We start from the raw sequence: 15,943 nt of genomic DNA on the forward strand, positions 1-15,943 counted from the left end.
TGGCAGATGAGTATCTGCCAAATGAGTATCTATCATGAGTATTGTTTATAGCACTGTAGTACCCAGTTAAAGTGAAAACAGGTTCTGTTTTGAGCCTTTTTAAGGTTAGGTTTCTCAATGAGCAACTGCCATAAGATCCTCTTCAGCTTTATTAAAGTTAAATTCATGAAAAAACATTGCAATTCACCACATCATATTGAAAAACAAGATCTGAGTACACAACAGATAATAAAATGTTACTTCTGGTTATGTCAGAATGTTCTATTTTATCTGGGTCTTAACTCCCATCCCTGGCCGTGTTGAATAGGCCTTTAAGGAAGTCATAAAACCATGTGATAGGTCATGGTTTACTTTTTTTCCCCCCTCAGTATGTTTAACTTTACAATAATACAGTACCAGTCAGGTTTGGACACTTACTCATTCCAGGGTTTTTCTTTAATTCATTGTAGAATAATAGTGAAGACAACTATGACCGACTCATGTAGTACCAAAAGTGTTTTTAACAAATCAAAATTTCGGCACCCTTTGCCAAGAGTACGCAAAGCTGTCAAGGCATTCTCTCAACCAGCTTCATGAGGTAGTCCTCAGGAATGCATTTCAATTAACAGGTTTGCTTTAAGTGTTTTTAGAACATTTTATGGAATTTCTTTCAATGTGTTTTAGCCAATCAGTTGTGACTAGGTAGGGGTGGTTATAAGGAAGATGGTCTTTTACCAAATGGGGCTAAGTCCATATTATGGCAAGAACAGCTCAAATAAGCAAAGGGGTCCATTATGTTAATACATGGTCAGTCAATACGGAAGATGCCAAGAACTTTGAAAGTTTCTTCAAGTGCAGTAGCAAAAACCTTCAAGCCCTTTGAAACTGGCTCTCAAGAGGACTGTCACAGGAAAGGAAGACCCAGAGTTACCTCTGCTGCAGAGGATAAGTTCATTCGAGTTACTAGCCTCAAATTGCAGCCCAAATAAATGCTTCAGAGTTCAAGTAACAGACACCTCAACATCAACTGTTCAGAGGAGACTGCGTGAATTGGGCCTTCGTGGTCGAATTGCTGCAAAGAAACCACTAAAGGACAATTAGAGACTGGCTTAGGCCAAGAAACACGAGCAATGGACATCAGACCGGTGGAAATATGTCCTTTGGTCAGATGAGTCAAATTTGAGATTTTTGGTTCCAACCGCCGTATCTTTGTGAGACAGTGTAGGTGAACGGATGATCTCTGCATGTGGTTCCCACCGTGAAGCTTGGTGGGGGTGCTTTGCTGGTGACACTGTCAGTGATTTATTTTTTAATTAAAGGCACACTTAACCCGCATGGCTACCACCACATTCTGCAGTGATACGCCATCCCATCTGGTTTGGGACTATCATTTGTTTTTCAACAGGACAATGACCCAACCACACACCTCCAGCTGTGTAAGGGCCATTTGACCAAGAAGGAGAGTGATGGAGTGCTGCATCAGATGACCTGGCCTCCACAATCACCCGACCTCAACCCAATTGAGATGGTTTGGGATGAGTTAGACCGCAAAGTGAAGGAAAAGCAGCCAACAAGTGCTCAGCATATGTGGGAACTCCAAGACTGTTGGAAAAGCATTCCTGTGTGCAAAGCTGTCAAGGCAAAGGGTGATGATATTTTGATTTGTTAAAAACACTTTTGGTACTACATGATTCGATGTGTTATGTCATAGTTGTCTTCACTATTATTCTACAATGTAGGAAATAGTAAAACCCTTGAATTAGTAGGTGTGTCCAAACTTTTGACTGGTACTGTACGTGTCAACAGACCGTGCAAATGCATGGATTCCTGGGCTTCGTCTCTATACGCTGACCTGAGAAGACCTGAGCAATATGAAGGGAGCCTTCTTTGTTAACTCATCTGGCCAGTGGCTCAGAATATGAGAAAAGGGAGCAATGAAATGCCATTTCAAGGTGTGCCTTTCCCTGCCCTGTACAGAAGCATATGGCAGTGTACCAAAAGCCTCAATACACCCTAATAAAAAAACATCCCCTCATATTCCTTGATGGATACTTTTTAAAGCTTGTTCACCTACCAATGTAAAGGAGATGTGAAAAGTATTTCACAACATTGGGATAGCCTGTACAGCCAGGTTCCAAACCCCTTGACCTGTTCTAGACATTAATTATATCTGCAACACTGAATATATCTGACCCAGATCCCCAGGATCAGGCCAGTAGAAACAGCGGAAGAGTGGTGTTGTCATCTCTGGGCTCTCTCTCCAGTCTCTGGGTCGACACCGCTGTCCAGCTCTGGAGAGGAAATCAGCACGTTACTCATCATTACAAAGCAATGAAGGTATTAGCATCTGTTTAATTTTTCCAAACTCGTCAACAGTGTGTGAGTATTTATCCTTTGATTTAGCTTTTTGAGTGATATGACTTTAAAACCTATGCACCTGTGTCTGACACCGTTTAATGAAGTTTAAAAAAACGTACCAAATGGCACCCGCTGTTAAGTGTGTTGACTCACCCATGCTGGCCTCACTGGGTGCTGCGGAGGGGAGGCGTCTGTGCTGGCAGGCAGGTTGGAGGTTGGCAACCAGAGGACCTGGAGCCAGTACAGAGGATGGGGGGAGACTCATGACCCCCGTAATAGGAGCTTGGGGTCGGACCACCTCCATATCCACAGCTGCTCTCAGCGGAGGGCCAGAAAAAGGGAAGTGATCAGTGAGCAGTACAAAGTATAAACTGAGCATACCAAACATTAGAAACACCTTCCTTGGACTCTATAAGGTGTCGAAAGCATTCTGCAGGGATGCTGGCCCATGCCCGCTCCAATGCTTCCAAAAGTTGTGTCAAGTTGGCTGGATGTCTTTTGGGTACTGGACTATTCTTGATACACATGGGAAACTGTTGAGCATGAAAAACCCAGCAGTGTTGCAGTTCTTGACACAAACCGGTGCGCCTGGCACATACTACCATAACCTATTCAAAGACACTTAAATCTGTTGTCTTGCCCAATCACCCTCTGAATGGCACACATACACAATGTCTCAAGGCTAAAAAATATATTTTTAACCTGTCTCCTCCTCTTCATCTACACTAATTGAAGTGGATTTAAGGGATCATGGCTTTCACATGGATTCACCTGGGGTCTCATTTATAACCGTTGTGTAAATTTCACACTAAATATCTGTGTGTGGCATTTCTGAAAAGACTGAGCACGTACAAAAATTGAGATTTATAAACTTGGTGCATGCCATACGTACGCATGTTTCTGTTATAAATCAGAGCCGTCCTGAAAATGTGCACGTAAACAAGCATTACAATTCTGCCTGAAAGGCCTCCCGAGTGGTGCAGTGGTCTAAGGCACGGCATCGCAATGCTTGAGGCGTCACTACAGACCTGGGTTCGATCCCAGGCTGTGTCACAGCAGGCCGTGACTGGGAGACCCATGAGGCGGCGCACAATTGGCCCAGTGTCGTCAGGGTTAGTGGAGGGTTTGGCTGGTCGGATTTTCCTTGTCACACCGCGCTCTAGCGACTCCTTGTGGCGGGTCGGGAGCCTGGGAGCTGACTTCGGGCACCTGCAAGCTGACTTTGAGTGCCTGCAAGCTGACTTCGCCAGCTAAACGGTGTTTCCTCCAACACATTGGTGCGGCTGGCTTCCGGGTTAAGTGAGCAGTGTGTCAAGAAGCCGTGTGGCTTGGCAGGGTCGTGTTTCGGAGGACGCATGGCTCTCGACCTTCGCCTCTCCCGAGTCCGTAAGGGAGTAGCAGTGATAGGACAAGACTGTAACTACCAATTGGGGAGAAAGGGGGGTAAAAAGTACATCAAAAACATGATACAAAAAATGTTGCCTGAAAAATGCCCATTATTCACCTTTTATGGCAATAGAGACCTTATTTTCTGTATACTTTGGAAGTATTAGAATTAACCCGAGGCAGTCTTCTAAAGGAAATAGCAATAGCGAACTTGATCAAATGTCTTTGTAGATGACGGCAGAAAGTTAAACTTTTGTAGTGACATATGCTGTAAGCCTAGGCTATCCGACAGACAAAACGTTTATGAAAGACAACAATTGCAATTTGTGAATTTTATTTAATAGGGCCTAATGTTTTGCATTGACTTTTTCTCGAACCTATGCTTATGCTGCACTGCCCAAATTCTGAAACATTGTCTGCTTACAGTGGTAGCCATACACACTTCAATGCAAAATATCAACAGTCTGTTCAGCTGTTCAATTCTACTGTATGTTATAAACCATGCTTCCTTCCTGATGCACAGAACAAATTACTTTAAATAAAAGTGTATCTAATAGGCCCAATTGACCATTTGCTCAACCCCGCCCCTCTTAGTTACTGTTGCAACCTCGGACAAAATTTTCCCAGGAAGCCCAATTCCCCTAACTACTGGCAAAATCCCCTCACAATGATCTCAAACTGTGTTTTTAATACACAATGAAATTAAACACTGACTACCCCTTGCTAATCAAGAAACTCTCTGGTATGTTGTAGTGGACTGTCATTACAATTGCTTCACAGGAACCTGGTAAAATGAAGGCTTGCCACTGGATGGCTGAATCATTAGGCTACTAACCACTTTTGGAGCTAACTAGTGCTCTCAAATCGACTCCTGATGTCGACATCAGATGAGAGTTGTATTCATAACATGGGTAACTTAGCTAGCTAATGTGCATAAAAACAAATCTATATTTTTTTTTAAATTGGCTAGCTAGCTAGTCTTAGCAATGTTCAGTGGTCAATAAGACTGAGTTAGCTAATAAACAATGTAACAAAACAGGCTCTGCATTTGAGGAATCTAGGGCTGTCCCCGAGAAAGAATAATCTTGGTAGACGAAAAGTAATCTGTTCTTTTCGATCAATGGATTGGTCCCCCCAAAAATTGTCTGTTTTTCCATATACAGACACATCCTATGTGTTTTAATAAAATCAACTATATGCATTGAGCTTGTCTGATGCTTTAAGCGCAATGTTTGATGAAATAAGACACAAATGACTCAAGAGGGAGCCAGAAATCAAGATAACTAGAAGAAAAAAAACAGCTTGACCCGACCATCCTCCTGGCATTTGTAGATTCTGCCATTATTCTCCTGAAGTTGCCGGTAATAGGCTACACGAGGAGTCGGCAACCTTTCTCACGTGGAATGCTAATACCAATCTGCATGCCAGTTATGGTTTTCATATGCACATTTTCATGGAACAGTTTCATTTCATTTATATCTCAAAATCATTGCCATGTGGTTAATCAAAATTCTATCCAAATCTAAATGAAAATGATAATCTAAAAAGTAACTTCCATTGCCAACTATGTAAAAATAACTTACATAGAGCCAACAAATAAAAACATTGCAGCCTGCAATTAGAAAATATCCTGATAAAAATAAATATCCTATAAATCACATTGGCTACGTATGGCCTCACTTCGCTGTGCGCCTCTCAAATTTTGTAACAATGCGTAGCACTCCATATAGCTCCGCATTGACATGATTAGTTGAAGATAGGTGGGAGCAGAACGTCCTGTATAAACACAAACTCACTTCCTTGACAACTTCCTTCACAATATCTCTGCTCCGCTAAGCGCATGAAGTATGAAAGCCCTGATGTTTGCAGAGGCTGCATCACAGTAAATGCTGTAAGGCCACTTCAGATGTCGGATTGACCACGCAGAGCCTTTGAGTCTCTTCCTCCGCACTGGATTGGTTCACTGAGATGACAGGAGTCTCGGGTGCCATAAAAAAAATTAAATAAAAAAAAAAATATATATATATATCTATACATATTTGCTACGGCTCGACTAAAAAATAAATAAATAGTATTGGTCACATACAAGTGTTGTTATTGCGGGTGTAGCGAAATGCTTGTGTTTCTAGCTTCAACAGTGCAGTAATATCTAACAAGTAATATCTAACAATTTCTCAACAATACACACAAATCTAAGTAAAGGAATGGAATTAAGAATATATAAATATATGGATGAGCAGTAGAATAGAATAGAATACAGTATATACATATGAGATGAGTAATGCAAAATATGTAAACATTATTAAAATGACATGTGATCCATTATTAAAGTGGCCAGTGATTTCAAGTCTATGTAGATAGGCAGTAGCCTCTAATGTGCTAGTGATAGCTATTTAACAGTCTGATGGCCTTGAGATAGAAGCTGTTTTTCAGTCTCTCGGTCCCAGCTTTGATGCACCTGTACTGACCTTGCCTTCAGGATAATAGCGGGGTGAACAGGCAGTGGCTCTAGTGGTTGCTGTCCTTGATGATCTTTTTGGCCATCCTGTGACATCGGGTGCTGTAGGTATCCTGGAGGGCAGGTAGTTTGCCCCCGGTGATGCGTTGGGCAGACCGCACCACCCTCTGGGGAGGTCTGCGGTTGCGGGCGGTGCAGTTGCCGTACCAGGTGGTGATACAGCCCGACAGGATGCTCTCAATTGTGCATCTGTAGAAGTTTGTGATGGTTTTAGGTGCCAAGCCAAATTTCTTCAGCCTGTTGCGCCTTCTTCACCACACTGTCTGTGTGGGTGGACCATTTCAGTTTGTCAGTGGTGTGTACGCCGAGGAACTTGAAGGTTTCCACCTTCTCCACTGTGGTTCCGTCGATGTTTCCTGAGGTCCACGATCAGCTCCTTTGTTTTGTTGACGTTTAGTGAGCGGTTATTTTCCTGACACCACACTCCCAGAGCCTTCACCTCCTCCCTGTAGGCTGTCTCGCCATTGTTGGTAATCAAGCCTACTACTGTTGTGTCGTCTGCAAACTTTATAAACTTGATGATTGAGTTGGAGGCGTGCGTGGCCACACAGTCATGGGTGAACAGTGAGTACAGGAGGAGGCTGAGCACGTACCCTTGTGGGGACCCTGTGTTGAGGATCAGCGAAGTGGAATTGTTGTTTCCTACCTTCAGCACCTGGGGGCGGCCCATCAGGAAGTCCAGGACCCAGTTGCACAGGGCAGGGTTCAGACCCAGGGCCTTGAGCTAAATGATGAGCTTGGGGGGTACTATGGTGTTGAATGCTGAGCTATAGTCAATGAACACCATTCTTGCATCGGTATTCCTCTTGTCCAGATGGGATAAGGCATTGTGCAGTGCGATGGCGATGGCATCGTCTGAGGATCTATTGGGGCGGTAAGCAAGGCGATATGATCCTTGACTAGTCTCTCAAAGCACGTCATGATGACAGATGTCCCACCAGGGCTCGATAATCATTTAGTTCAGTTACTTTTGCTTTCTTGGTTACAGGAGCAATGGTGGCCATCTTGAAGCATGTGGGGAGAGCAGACTGGGATAGGGAGAGATTAAATATGTTTGCCCAAATTTTCTGGGGCGGGGCTTAGCGAAGGGTCAATTAAATGAGAGATGCGCATGGTAATTTGTTGTAGGCTATGGCTACTTCGGGAATATGAACCCATCATGGCCAGAAAAGGTGACAAATTTATTCTGCAATGGTTATGAAAATATGGATTGTGTATAAATGCAATATTGTCTCCTCGAGAAATGTGAAAGTACAGTATTCAGACGTAAGCTACAACCGCCTGTTCCACCGTTAATAAACTTCGCTTCGGATCAGATGGCATAGAGCAAAATACTTGAAATAGCTTATCTATTTACTACTATGAAGTAGGTCCAATTAAACCAGAGATGGGACGAATGGTATCCTTGTTGTAGGCCTATGCTACCTCGTGAGTATGAAAACATCACAGAAAAGGTGAGGAATTTATTATGCAATGATCATGGAAATTAAAAAAAATAATAGCTTTGGAAATAAATGGCTATTTCTAATTATTTTCAAATGCAAAAACAAACTAAATAGATTTTCTCTCTTCTCACTAATGGCAAATGATTGCATCTTGTTATTAACCTGTTTAACCTGTTCATATCCTCAATTTGCAGAAAATACTAATCTACTTGCCTGCTTGCAATGCAGTACTTCAACCACTAGAAACTGTGCTTACGCATGGTCTAAAGCTTGTGGGAAGGTGAGCACATTCTCATGTCAAGTTCAGTTTTTATAAATGCCAACTTTTGTGTGAAAACTGGCACACGCACGTTTAATTTCCATGATCATTGCATAATAAATTCCTCACCTTCTCTGTGATGGTTTCATACTCACAAGGTAACATAGGCCTTTTATTTGAATTTTATTTTTACTTCAGTTTATTTTAGTAAATACTTTCTTAACACATTTTTTTCTCAACTGCATTGTTGGTTAAGGGCTTGTAAGTAAGCATTTCACTGTTGTTGTATTCGGCGCATGTGACAAATCAAATTTGATTCCATTTTTGATTTGATTTGGGGTCTATATTGTACATTCGCACGGTTAATAAATGAGGCCCCTGGCCAGTCTGTCATGAAAAGAGCAGTTGTTCTTAATGTTTTGTACACTTAGTGTATGGCTCTGTGAAGCACTTCCCAATAGCATACATTCTTCCTTACTTCAACAAAACAATCACTGATCTGACAAGCTGCATGGGTGAGAGCAATGTTCCCAAAATATTGCTCACATTTATAATAGGATTATTAGAGAGATCGAGAGAGGTAACTTCTAATACTAATAATAACCAGTAACTACCATATCAAGGCTCCTGATAAAGGAGGTCAGTTAACTATTAGCCTTTGGAGACCATTCAACATGACATTCGGAAAGATGGCCATACAAGTGTTTTAATGGCCTTACCAATGGGGTCCTGTGATTGGTGAAGATGGTAAATAGACTGATAGGAGGGAGGGAGGGGCTCTACATAGATGGTGCTGATAGGTCCGGTTTTGGATGCAGAAATGGGGTGCTTACTGAAGTCTCCCCAACACACCCCACCACCAGCCGAAGATGTGGCTGTAACATCTGCCAAAGGGAACATTTTTAAAGACAATTAGGCCTAAGTATCAATACTCTGAAGTGATTTCCTCTCCTTATCTTATTTCCTTCATCTGCACTGATGTGAAATAACTGGACTGGTGAAAGCAATTTTCAGTAGTTAGCTTAAACGATTGTACTTCAAATTATTGTCAGATCAGTCCAGCTGAAGGAGAGCAGGAAGCATGCAGAAAGCCTTTTTACACTGCTGACATACACACCCTGGGCACCCAGCTCTTGACAGCAAGTGCAACTAAAGTACTTGACAGGAGGTGTTGAGGTGTAGGCGTAGACTAGTGCGAGTACTTTTGGACAGGTATGCCAATCCTGATGGACAAGTCTTAAGCAACCGCATGATACCCTGGGACTAAATGTTGCCTTGCTAGTTTGGCCCCCAACTTCCTCAAAACTGTCGCAAATAATGGAGGAGCATCAGCATTGACAGTTAACAACACTGACCTCTTATTTTAAAGCCACAGTCAGATTTCCAGTCATTTCAACTAATGCAACTACCCCTTAATTTGGAAGAATATTACTTATTATTCATAATTTGATAAGTACAGTGGTCTTATCATAATAGAAGGACATACTACTTCATTGTTTGTTTATGTTGACATAATGTATACTGGTAAACAAATGATGTAATGTTTATCTTCTATAATGTTATTCCTTCAGCACTATTATAAACGTGTTTGCATGTGGAAGAATCGTTCCCTAGCAAAACAATTGCTCCCTTGATATACACATTTTATAGTATAGCCTTTATAGTAAATACAACTTTAAAATGTAATATTATTTATAATAGGCCTACCCCTAATGTATTATCAGGCTATAGCATTTAGGCCTATAGAGCCCACCAAACAAATTCAATAGACATTTTACTGTCAAATTCATACAGTGCAAGGCTGACAGGGATCTATGAAGTGTCAACTTCATTCCTAACTTCCTGGGTGATATAATTCGTCCATAGGTTAATTTTATGCATTTGTATAGGCTATGTATTTGTATCCATCAATTCTTGAAAACAATCATGTTCTTACCGTAACACCTGTTTTTCTTAAATTTTCGCAATGGACAATTTTCTTTGATTCGAAGCAGACACGCTCCGTGTTTTCTTCTAGCTGGGGCAGCTGCCATATTTTACTCGTCTTGTCCCTTCACTTCGATAACTTTAGTGGTAAATACCCCTGTGGTACAGATAAGATAGGCCTACTTTGAAACTGACGTGCAAGGGGTTGCTTTCTTGTAATTCCGAACCCAGACTTCCCTGTGGCGTGACCAATAAATAAACGAGAAGTTTGGGTGGACGTGAACAATATTTGACCTCCGACAAAAGTGGGCGCCGTTAGTCCAGTCAAAAAGTGTAGTCCTATTTTATATGCTCGATGTTATGACGTCTTCAAAACAACTGGGAACTCGGAAATCTCCGACTTCTGACCGTTCAAAACAACTGGGAACTCGGGAAAAAAACGAGCTCCGACAGGGAAAAATGTTTTTGATCGGTCATCCAACTCGGGCCTCCTTAGAGCTCTGACTTTCTGACGTGAAGATCCCTTAAGTCATGATTTAACCTCGTATTTTTAAGAGTTCCCAGTTGTTTTGAACAACGCAATATGCTCCATTCATAACCAATTGGGAAGGTGGTAATTACCAGTTGTGGCGTTGTAAATACCAGTTGGATGCATTCATATGCTTTGAACTCGTTGACAAACGCCGGATGGCTAATAGACAACAAGCTGCGTCAACCATAAACTAAAAGTACAGCTATCATGCTTGTAAACAAATTATAGTAAAAAAAAAAAAAACATATCAATAGATAGCTTTTTTATAAATAATGTTTTGTTACATTTAAGTGCCGAAAATGTTGTTATCAAGGTCATTTTCTTAGTAGGTGAGGTCAGAATGTGGGTGAAGTCTGCGATCAGGGGTGATTGACGAGTTTCCCACAGAGGCCTCTAGTGACCAAAAACAAGTTTTAGTATGTGCAGCGCCATTAGGATTTTCATCATTTTGAAGTAGTCTCCTGGGTGGGACTTCCTACCGTTTAAGGAAAGATTGTATATTTCCATCCAGGTCATCAGGAGGGATCAGCCAATGAATTACACTTGTGAGCAAACATTTCATAACTGCAGGTGGACAGTAAATTGCCAACCTTGGCTTTATACTTGTTGAAACAACACACCCCAGGTGGCATTTATGCACCCTTCAGTTTGTTTACCAACTCGTAGTAGAAGAAAATGTACTACTTCAAAATGGAGATGGCCTCGATGGCACAGCCCATGCTCTCACAGACGCCATAATTGGACCGATACCATGTTGCGTCCTCTAACTATCTCTATGGTTTTCCACTAGTATTTACGAGTTGGAAGGGTGTTCAAGTGGATTTCTCCCAGTCGTATGTGATAAATACCACCTTCCCACTTCGTCACGAACACAGCAATAACACAGTCCAAAACAGGTACCCATTCAACACAACTGTAATGCACAAAGATCTTCCTTAAATGCTTGCTCATTTTTATTGGTCACTAAAAGGCTTTCATACCAATAAAAATGTGTCAGCTTCACTAATGAAGCAAATGAAAGCCCAATAAAAACATCAGTTGTTACGTATAAAAAAAAATGTAAATATAAAAAGTTAAAGAAAATCATAAGAAAAGACAATGATAGACATTAAATAGACTCTACAATTGTTCCAGACTGTAATTAGCTAAAGTTTACTTGGAAACGTAGAAAGAAATCAGCGTAGTTATACATTTCATAGTCTATGCCTACACTGTAAAAATCTGATTTCATACATTACATTTTAAAATAGGTCTATTTTAAAATACAGTAACAACTCCATTCACAATCACTCTTACAGAGCTGTGCTGTATTGTGAAAGGATTAGTTTTCAGAGATAAAGGCATGGAGTTTGGGCCTCCTGTGCAGGTAGGTACTTGTTGGACAGGTTTGATTTCTATAACAAAGGTTGCCATTTTTGGGGGCACAAAAAGCCATGCAATCCACATTCTCCAATAATGAAATGGTTCTCAATGTCAAAATCTTTGTACTAAATCAATTATCTTTCAATTATTTGTTAGCTCTTATAATGACATGGCACTGCTAATGTGTGGATGTCCTTTTAAAAGGCAATACAGTCATGAAATTATGAGACAAAATATCCACTCAGTAGTCGATGACCTTATCACAGAACATGATTTTGTGTTTGGTTGTATTGAACACTTTCAATAGGAAATTGATTGACTAGAAGGTCTAGAGGAAGTCTTAGTTTTTCTCTATAAACCTGATATTAGGTCCCAAATGTCAATGCAATAAATGTTATTAGCCTGTAATACCAGATTCATAACCAAATGCAAAACAATAGATTACAGGATGCCTCAAGTACAGATATAATTGTCAAACCAAACAGTACAGTTCAGCAGACTATTTGTCTGCAGCAGGCCTAGCTAGATATTTCTGAGGAAGGCAGTGGTTTGGTTACTGTAGACACTTCCCCAAGTGGCACAATTCTGTGTGGAACTACAAACTATTTTCATTAACTCTTTGCATTGAGCTGACAATTGTGATTTCAACATTATTCCATGGTACTTAACGGTCATTCTGTCGATTAGCAGGTCTTCTACAGAATACATTCTACTGTTTCACTAAAGTGACGGTATAATGTCATGCAAGAAGATGAATTATAAACGTAGAACCTTTCTCCAATAACTGTTTTTATAAGCTCTATCACTGACTACCACTGCCCAGTCTATTCTACACATCATCAGTGTGGTTTAAAATCACACTTGCACGATCCACTACCGTTTACATAGTAACCCTTTGAAAGTTAAATTCTACCAGTTTGTAAAACAGATCCTGTCCCTCTTCCCCATCCTTCCATTCCTTCAGCCTTTCCTCCATCCTCCTATCCCCAGAACCTCTGGCGGGAGGCTGGGGGTTGGTCTTGTTGGTGCACCACATCCTGGGCAAAGATGGTGCCCCCAGCGTCCATGGTGAAGATGAAGTAGAGATTGGCACCCAGCATGGCCACGGTGGGCAGGAAGGACAGGCCGAAGCCAAAGCCCCGAACACTGCTGCCCAGTGCAGCTGCCACCCAGTACATCAGCCTGTTGGCACAGAGGAGAGATGGTCATTAGACAGATGCAGTCATTTCTATTGTCTGCCCAGACTGCCTTATATTGAGATCACATGTCATATAGGGAGGGATATGACTGACTGGGCACTGAAATTAGACAACAGATTTCACTGCATCTCTCTGGTGTATGTGACAAAATAAACATGTTTTTTTTGCATTGTTGTTTCTTTACCTGCCGAAGGCAAAGATGATGGTGAGCAGGGGCACCAGTTTGAGCAGGTCCTGGCTCAGGTAGGGCGCCATTACACCCAGCTGCAGGAAGTAGAGCAGAAAGAGGGTGATGGAGTCATCCACATAGCGCCGGTGCACACCCACCTCCCTGGCCTCCAATTCACGCAGCGGCTTCACATCCCCCAACCGCATCCTGGAGACACCCAGCACCAACCAGCCTGGGAGGACAATACAAGTGTTAGCTTGTGATGTTAGTGTTGTTGTTCAACCCACCTTGCTGTTCACACCGGAGTAATTCTGGTAAAGAACATGTGCTGAATGACCAATGAGCCACTCACCCAATATGATGGGCACCACAGCGAAGACAGAGCAGCGCAGTGTGTAGACCAGCCTGAGGGGGGCACTGTCCAGCATTGGGGCATCAAAAGGCAGGAAGACATAGCCCCCCCACACTAGGAGGGGGAAAATCAGAGCTGCAGTGAACACAGACACCCCCACTTTGAGAGCATCCCTGTTGGCACAGTTACACCCACCTGGAGGGGAGAGGAAAGGAGAGACTTATCTTTCTTTTTACTTGAGGGCAGAAAGACTAACGGAAACATTACCACTTATAGATCAGATTACCTCAAATAAGGGAGAAGGATGAATTTGCACTCGCAAAACTATTTGAGCAGAACCACAGTGGCTGAATGAACAAGGGAGAGACTAGCAAAGAGAAAGACAGACAATGAGAGAGAGGTTGGAGGCCAAAAGACAAAGATGAAATGTTGGTGCGTCTCTTTACATTTTGAGGACCCCCGCTCCACTGGCCAGTCGTGGTAGTAGCCATCAGGTGGGGTTCCCTGGGGAATGAGGAGGAGGCTCTCCTCTGCGTCCACATCCCTGAATGCCTCCCTTTCTCTGGGAGATGTCGGAGCACTAGAGGAGTGTAGGACGGTGACGGATGGGTTGAAGACCTGCGCTGCCTTCTCAGGCAAAGAGTTCACATCATCTTCCACCTCTACCTTCTTCCCTCTCTTACACAGCCCTGGGTGCTGCACCTCTCTCCCCATCCATTCTTCCTCCGTTCTCATTCTCTCTGCTCCCAAACCCAGCCCTCTCTCCATCTGGCTTTCTCCTTCTTGAAGAGAGGTGCACATGGAGTACACACTCCTCCTTTCTCCCTCAGGGTCATCCCCCTTATCTTCTTTCGCCGCAGTCAATGCACTTCCGTTCTTTGTAGTTTTCTCTACATCCCTGTCACCCGGCCATTGCAGAGTGGTAGGCTCCAATTTAGCCGAGCTAACCATTTCGTCTTCCTCCACCACTCCTTCCCTCCTCTTTTCCAAATCTTCCCCCAATTCTTTAATCACCTTCTCCCCCTCTGCCCCCCATGTTGGGGGTTGGGGTTCAGCAGTCACCCTGCTGGTTTTGGAGGGGCTGTTGTCTAGCAGCTCCAGGTTTGATGGCAGGATCTCAGACATAGTTTTTTTTTAGGTGTTAAATGTCTCCAGACTTCGTCAGATTGTCTTGGTGAATCTGTCAGTGAGTCTATGCTTGATTGAGTGTTTTTACTTTGACTGAAGTAACATCACATTGTCAGTTTCATTCTTTGTGTCCCAGCTCTATTGGTTTAATGGTAAACAGCTCTTCTTCACCTACAAAGAAAAGTACATTTACAGAGTGCACATTCTGTAAATCATACGTCTTCCAACGCAAGAGATGGTGCACCAAATCCGACAAGATATAACTCCAGACAGCATTCTAGTATCATTAATCAAATAATAGTCTCTAAAGTAGAGATTTTTCGATGACAGGTAAGGTAAACCAAGAACGATAAGACAAGTAGAATCCCTCCCTGCCCCTTGCAAACAAAGCTCCGCCCAATGCATCTAATTATGGTCTGTGCTGAGTCGTCTAAGAAAATAAAAGCCCTATTTACGCATGACTACCGAAGAAAATACGCTTGCAATTGAAAACCACTAAATAAAAAATATTTTATATACAAATAGTTATAAAGTTGCCTGAATGTGTTAACTGTCCAGACAAATGTTGTACACAGACCTTCAAAGCGCACTCATATCACAACACGGAAGTTTCTCATACCAGCGCACTAGATAAAATGTTGGGCTTTCGAGGCCACGCAAGAAGACTGCTAGTTATACAAAGCTGGAAAACATAACTGAAAATACATAACGGTGTAATACTCACCTAACCTCAACGCTTATCAAACAATGAATTAGGGTATTTTATGTAATGTCTCTTACATCGTTTTCCTACTTCTATTGTTATTGTGTAACTTCTTTTCAGTGAGTGGAAATTCAGGTGTGGCCAGGTAAATTATTAAAGGGTATGTTGCTAAAAAAACATTAAAGGGAAAGTACGATAGGAACTGCCAGTAGGACAATATTTAGTTCCTATCGTACTTTTCCTTTAATGTATTTTAGAAACATAACCTTTAATAATTGAATAATTAAACGTAATAATTTAATGTACAAAAAAACAGCAACGTGTGTATTTCAAGCAGTCTTATATGTGACTTTCTTGGGATGAAAATAATTAGTGAGAAATTGTGGATATAGCCTACAGTAAATGTTTTGTTTCATGTTACCTGTTTGTTATTGCATTGATGTGTACTATTTTACGTATTGGTGTGTACTATTCACCTTATGTTGGTTACCCTTTCTTGGATCTAATTCCAAAAGCAATATTGGTCGAAACACAGCCCTGTCACTGACAGAATGAAGTACAGAGAACCGAGAAATCTAAATGTTGGTGTAGGCTACAAGAGGCCTACCTATTCAGTTGCCTAGCATT

General features: G+C 41.9%; 2 protein-coding genes across 4 annotated transcripts; both read right to left on the reverse strand.

Moving 5' to 3' along the window:
- Nucleotides 1-131: 131 nt before the first annotated feature.
- LOC145860909 (uncharacterized) lies at nucleotides 132-10,232 on the reverse strand. The gene is made up of 4 exons (XM_082962103.1): nucleotides 9,882-10,232; nucleotides 8,665-8,829; nucleotides 2,491-2,649; nucleotides 132-2,270 (listed from the first exon to the last, which is right to left on the reverse strand). The coding sequence occupies exons 1-4, from the start codon at nucleotides 9,976-9,978 to the stop codon at nucleotides 2,221-2,223; spliced, it is 471 nt and encodes a 156-aa protein (XP_082818229.1). The 5' UTR covers nucleotides 9,979-10,232; the 3' UTR covers nucleotides 132-2,220.
- A 1,102-nt stretch (nucleotides 10,233-11,334) lies between these two features.
- On the reverse strand, nucleotides 11,335-15,477 carry LOC106580365 (transmembrane protein 79). Of its 3 annotated transcripts, none has more exons than XM_014161331.3 (5): nucleotides 15,394-15,477; nucleotides 13,932-14,784; nucleotides 13,486-13,680; nucleotides 13,149-13,365; nucleotides 11,335-12,947 (listed from the first exon to the last, which is right to left on the reverse strand). In XM_014161331.3, the coding sequence occupies exons 2-5, from the start codon at nucleotides 14,608-14,610 to the stop codon at nucleotides 12,746-12,748; spliced, it is 1,293 nt and encodes a 430-aa protein (XP_014016806.3). In that variant the 5' UTR covers nucleotides 14,611-14,784; nucleotides 15,394-15,477; the 3' UTR covers nucleotides 11,335-12,745. The 3 variants fall into 3 exon arrangements, with proteins under 3 accessions (XP_014016806.3, XP_045558520.2, XP_014016797.3); XM_045702564.2 differs by having other exon boundaries at nucleotides 13,486-13,599; nucleotides 15,338-15,475; XM_014161322.3 differs by having other exon boundaries at nucleotides 15,338-15,475.
- Between the last annotated feature and the right edge of the window lie 466 nt (nucleotides 15,478-15,943).

Source organism: Salmo salar, chromosome 02, assembly GCF_965601325.2.
Source record: "Salmo salar chromosome 02, fSalSal1, whole genome shotgun sequence".
NCBI lineage: Eukaryota > Metazoa > Chordata > Actinopteri > Salmoniformes > Salmonidae > Salmo > Salmo salar.

Excerpts from the sequence above, each read along its gene's own strand:
- LOC145860909 (XM_082962103.1), bottom strand. The coding sequence starts at position 9,978 with ATGGCAGCTGCCCCAGCTAGAAGAAAACACGGAGCGTGTCTGCTTCGA. Across the intron at positions 8,830-9,881 it reads TAAGAAAAACAGGTGTTACG|ATGTTACAGCCACATCTTCG; the intron begins GTAAGAACATGA and ends TCCCTTTGGCAG. Across the intron at positions 2,271-2,490 it reads ACCCAGTGAGGCCAGCATGG|AGCTGGACAGCGGTGTCGAC; the intron begins GTGAGTCAACAC and ends TTTCCTCTCCAG.
- LOC106580365 (XM_014161331.3), bottom strand. The coding sequence starts at position 14,610 with ATGTCTGAGATCCTGCCATCAAACCTGGAGCTGCTAGACAACAGCCCC. Across the intron at positions 13,681-13,931 it reads GGAGCGGGGGTCCTCAAAAT|GTGGGTGTAACTGTGCCAAC; the intron begins GTAAAGAGACGC and ends TCTCCCCTCCAG. Across the intron at positions 12,948-13,148 it reads ATCATCTTTGCCTTCGGCAG|GCTGATGTACTGGGTGGCAG; the intron begins GTAAAGAAACAA and ends CTGTGCCAACAG.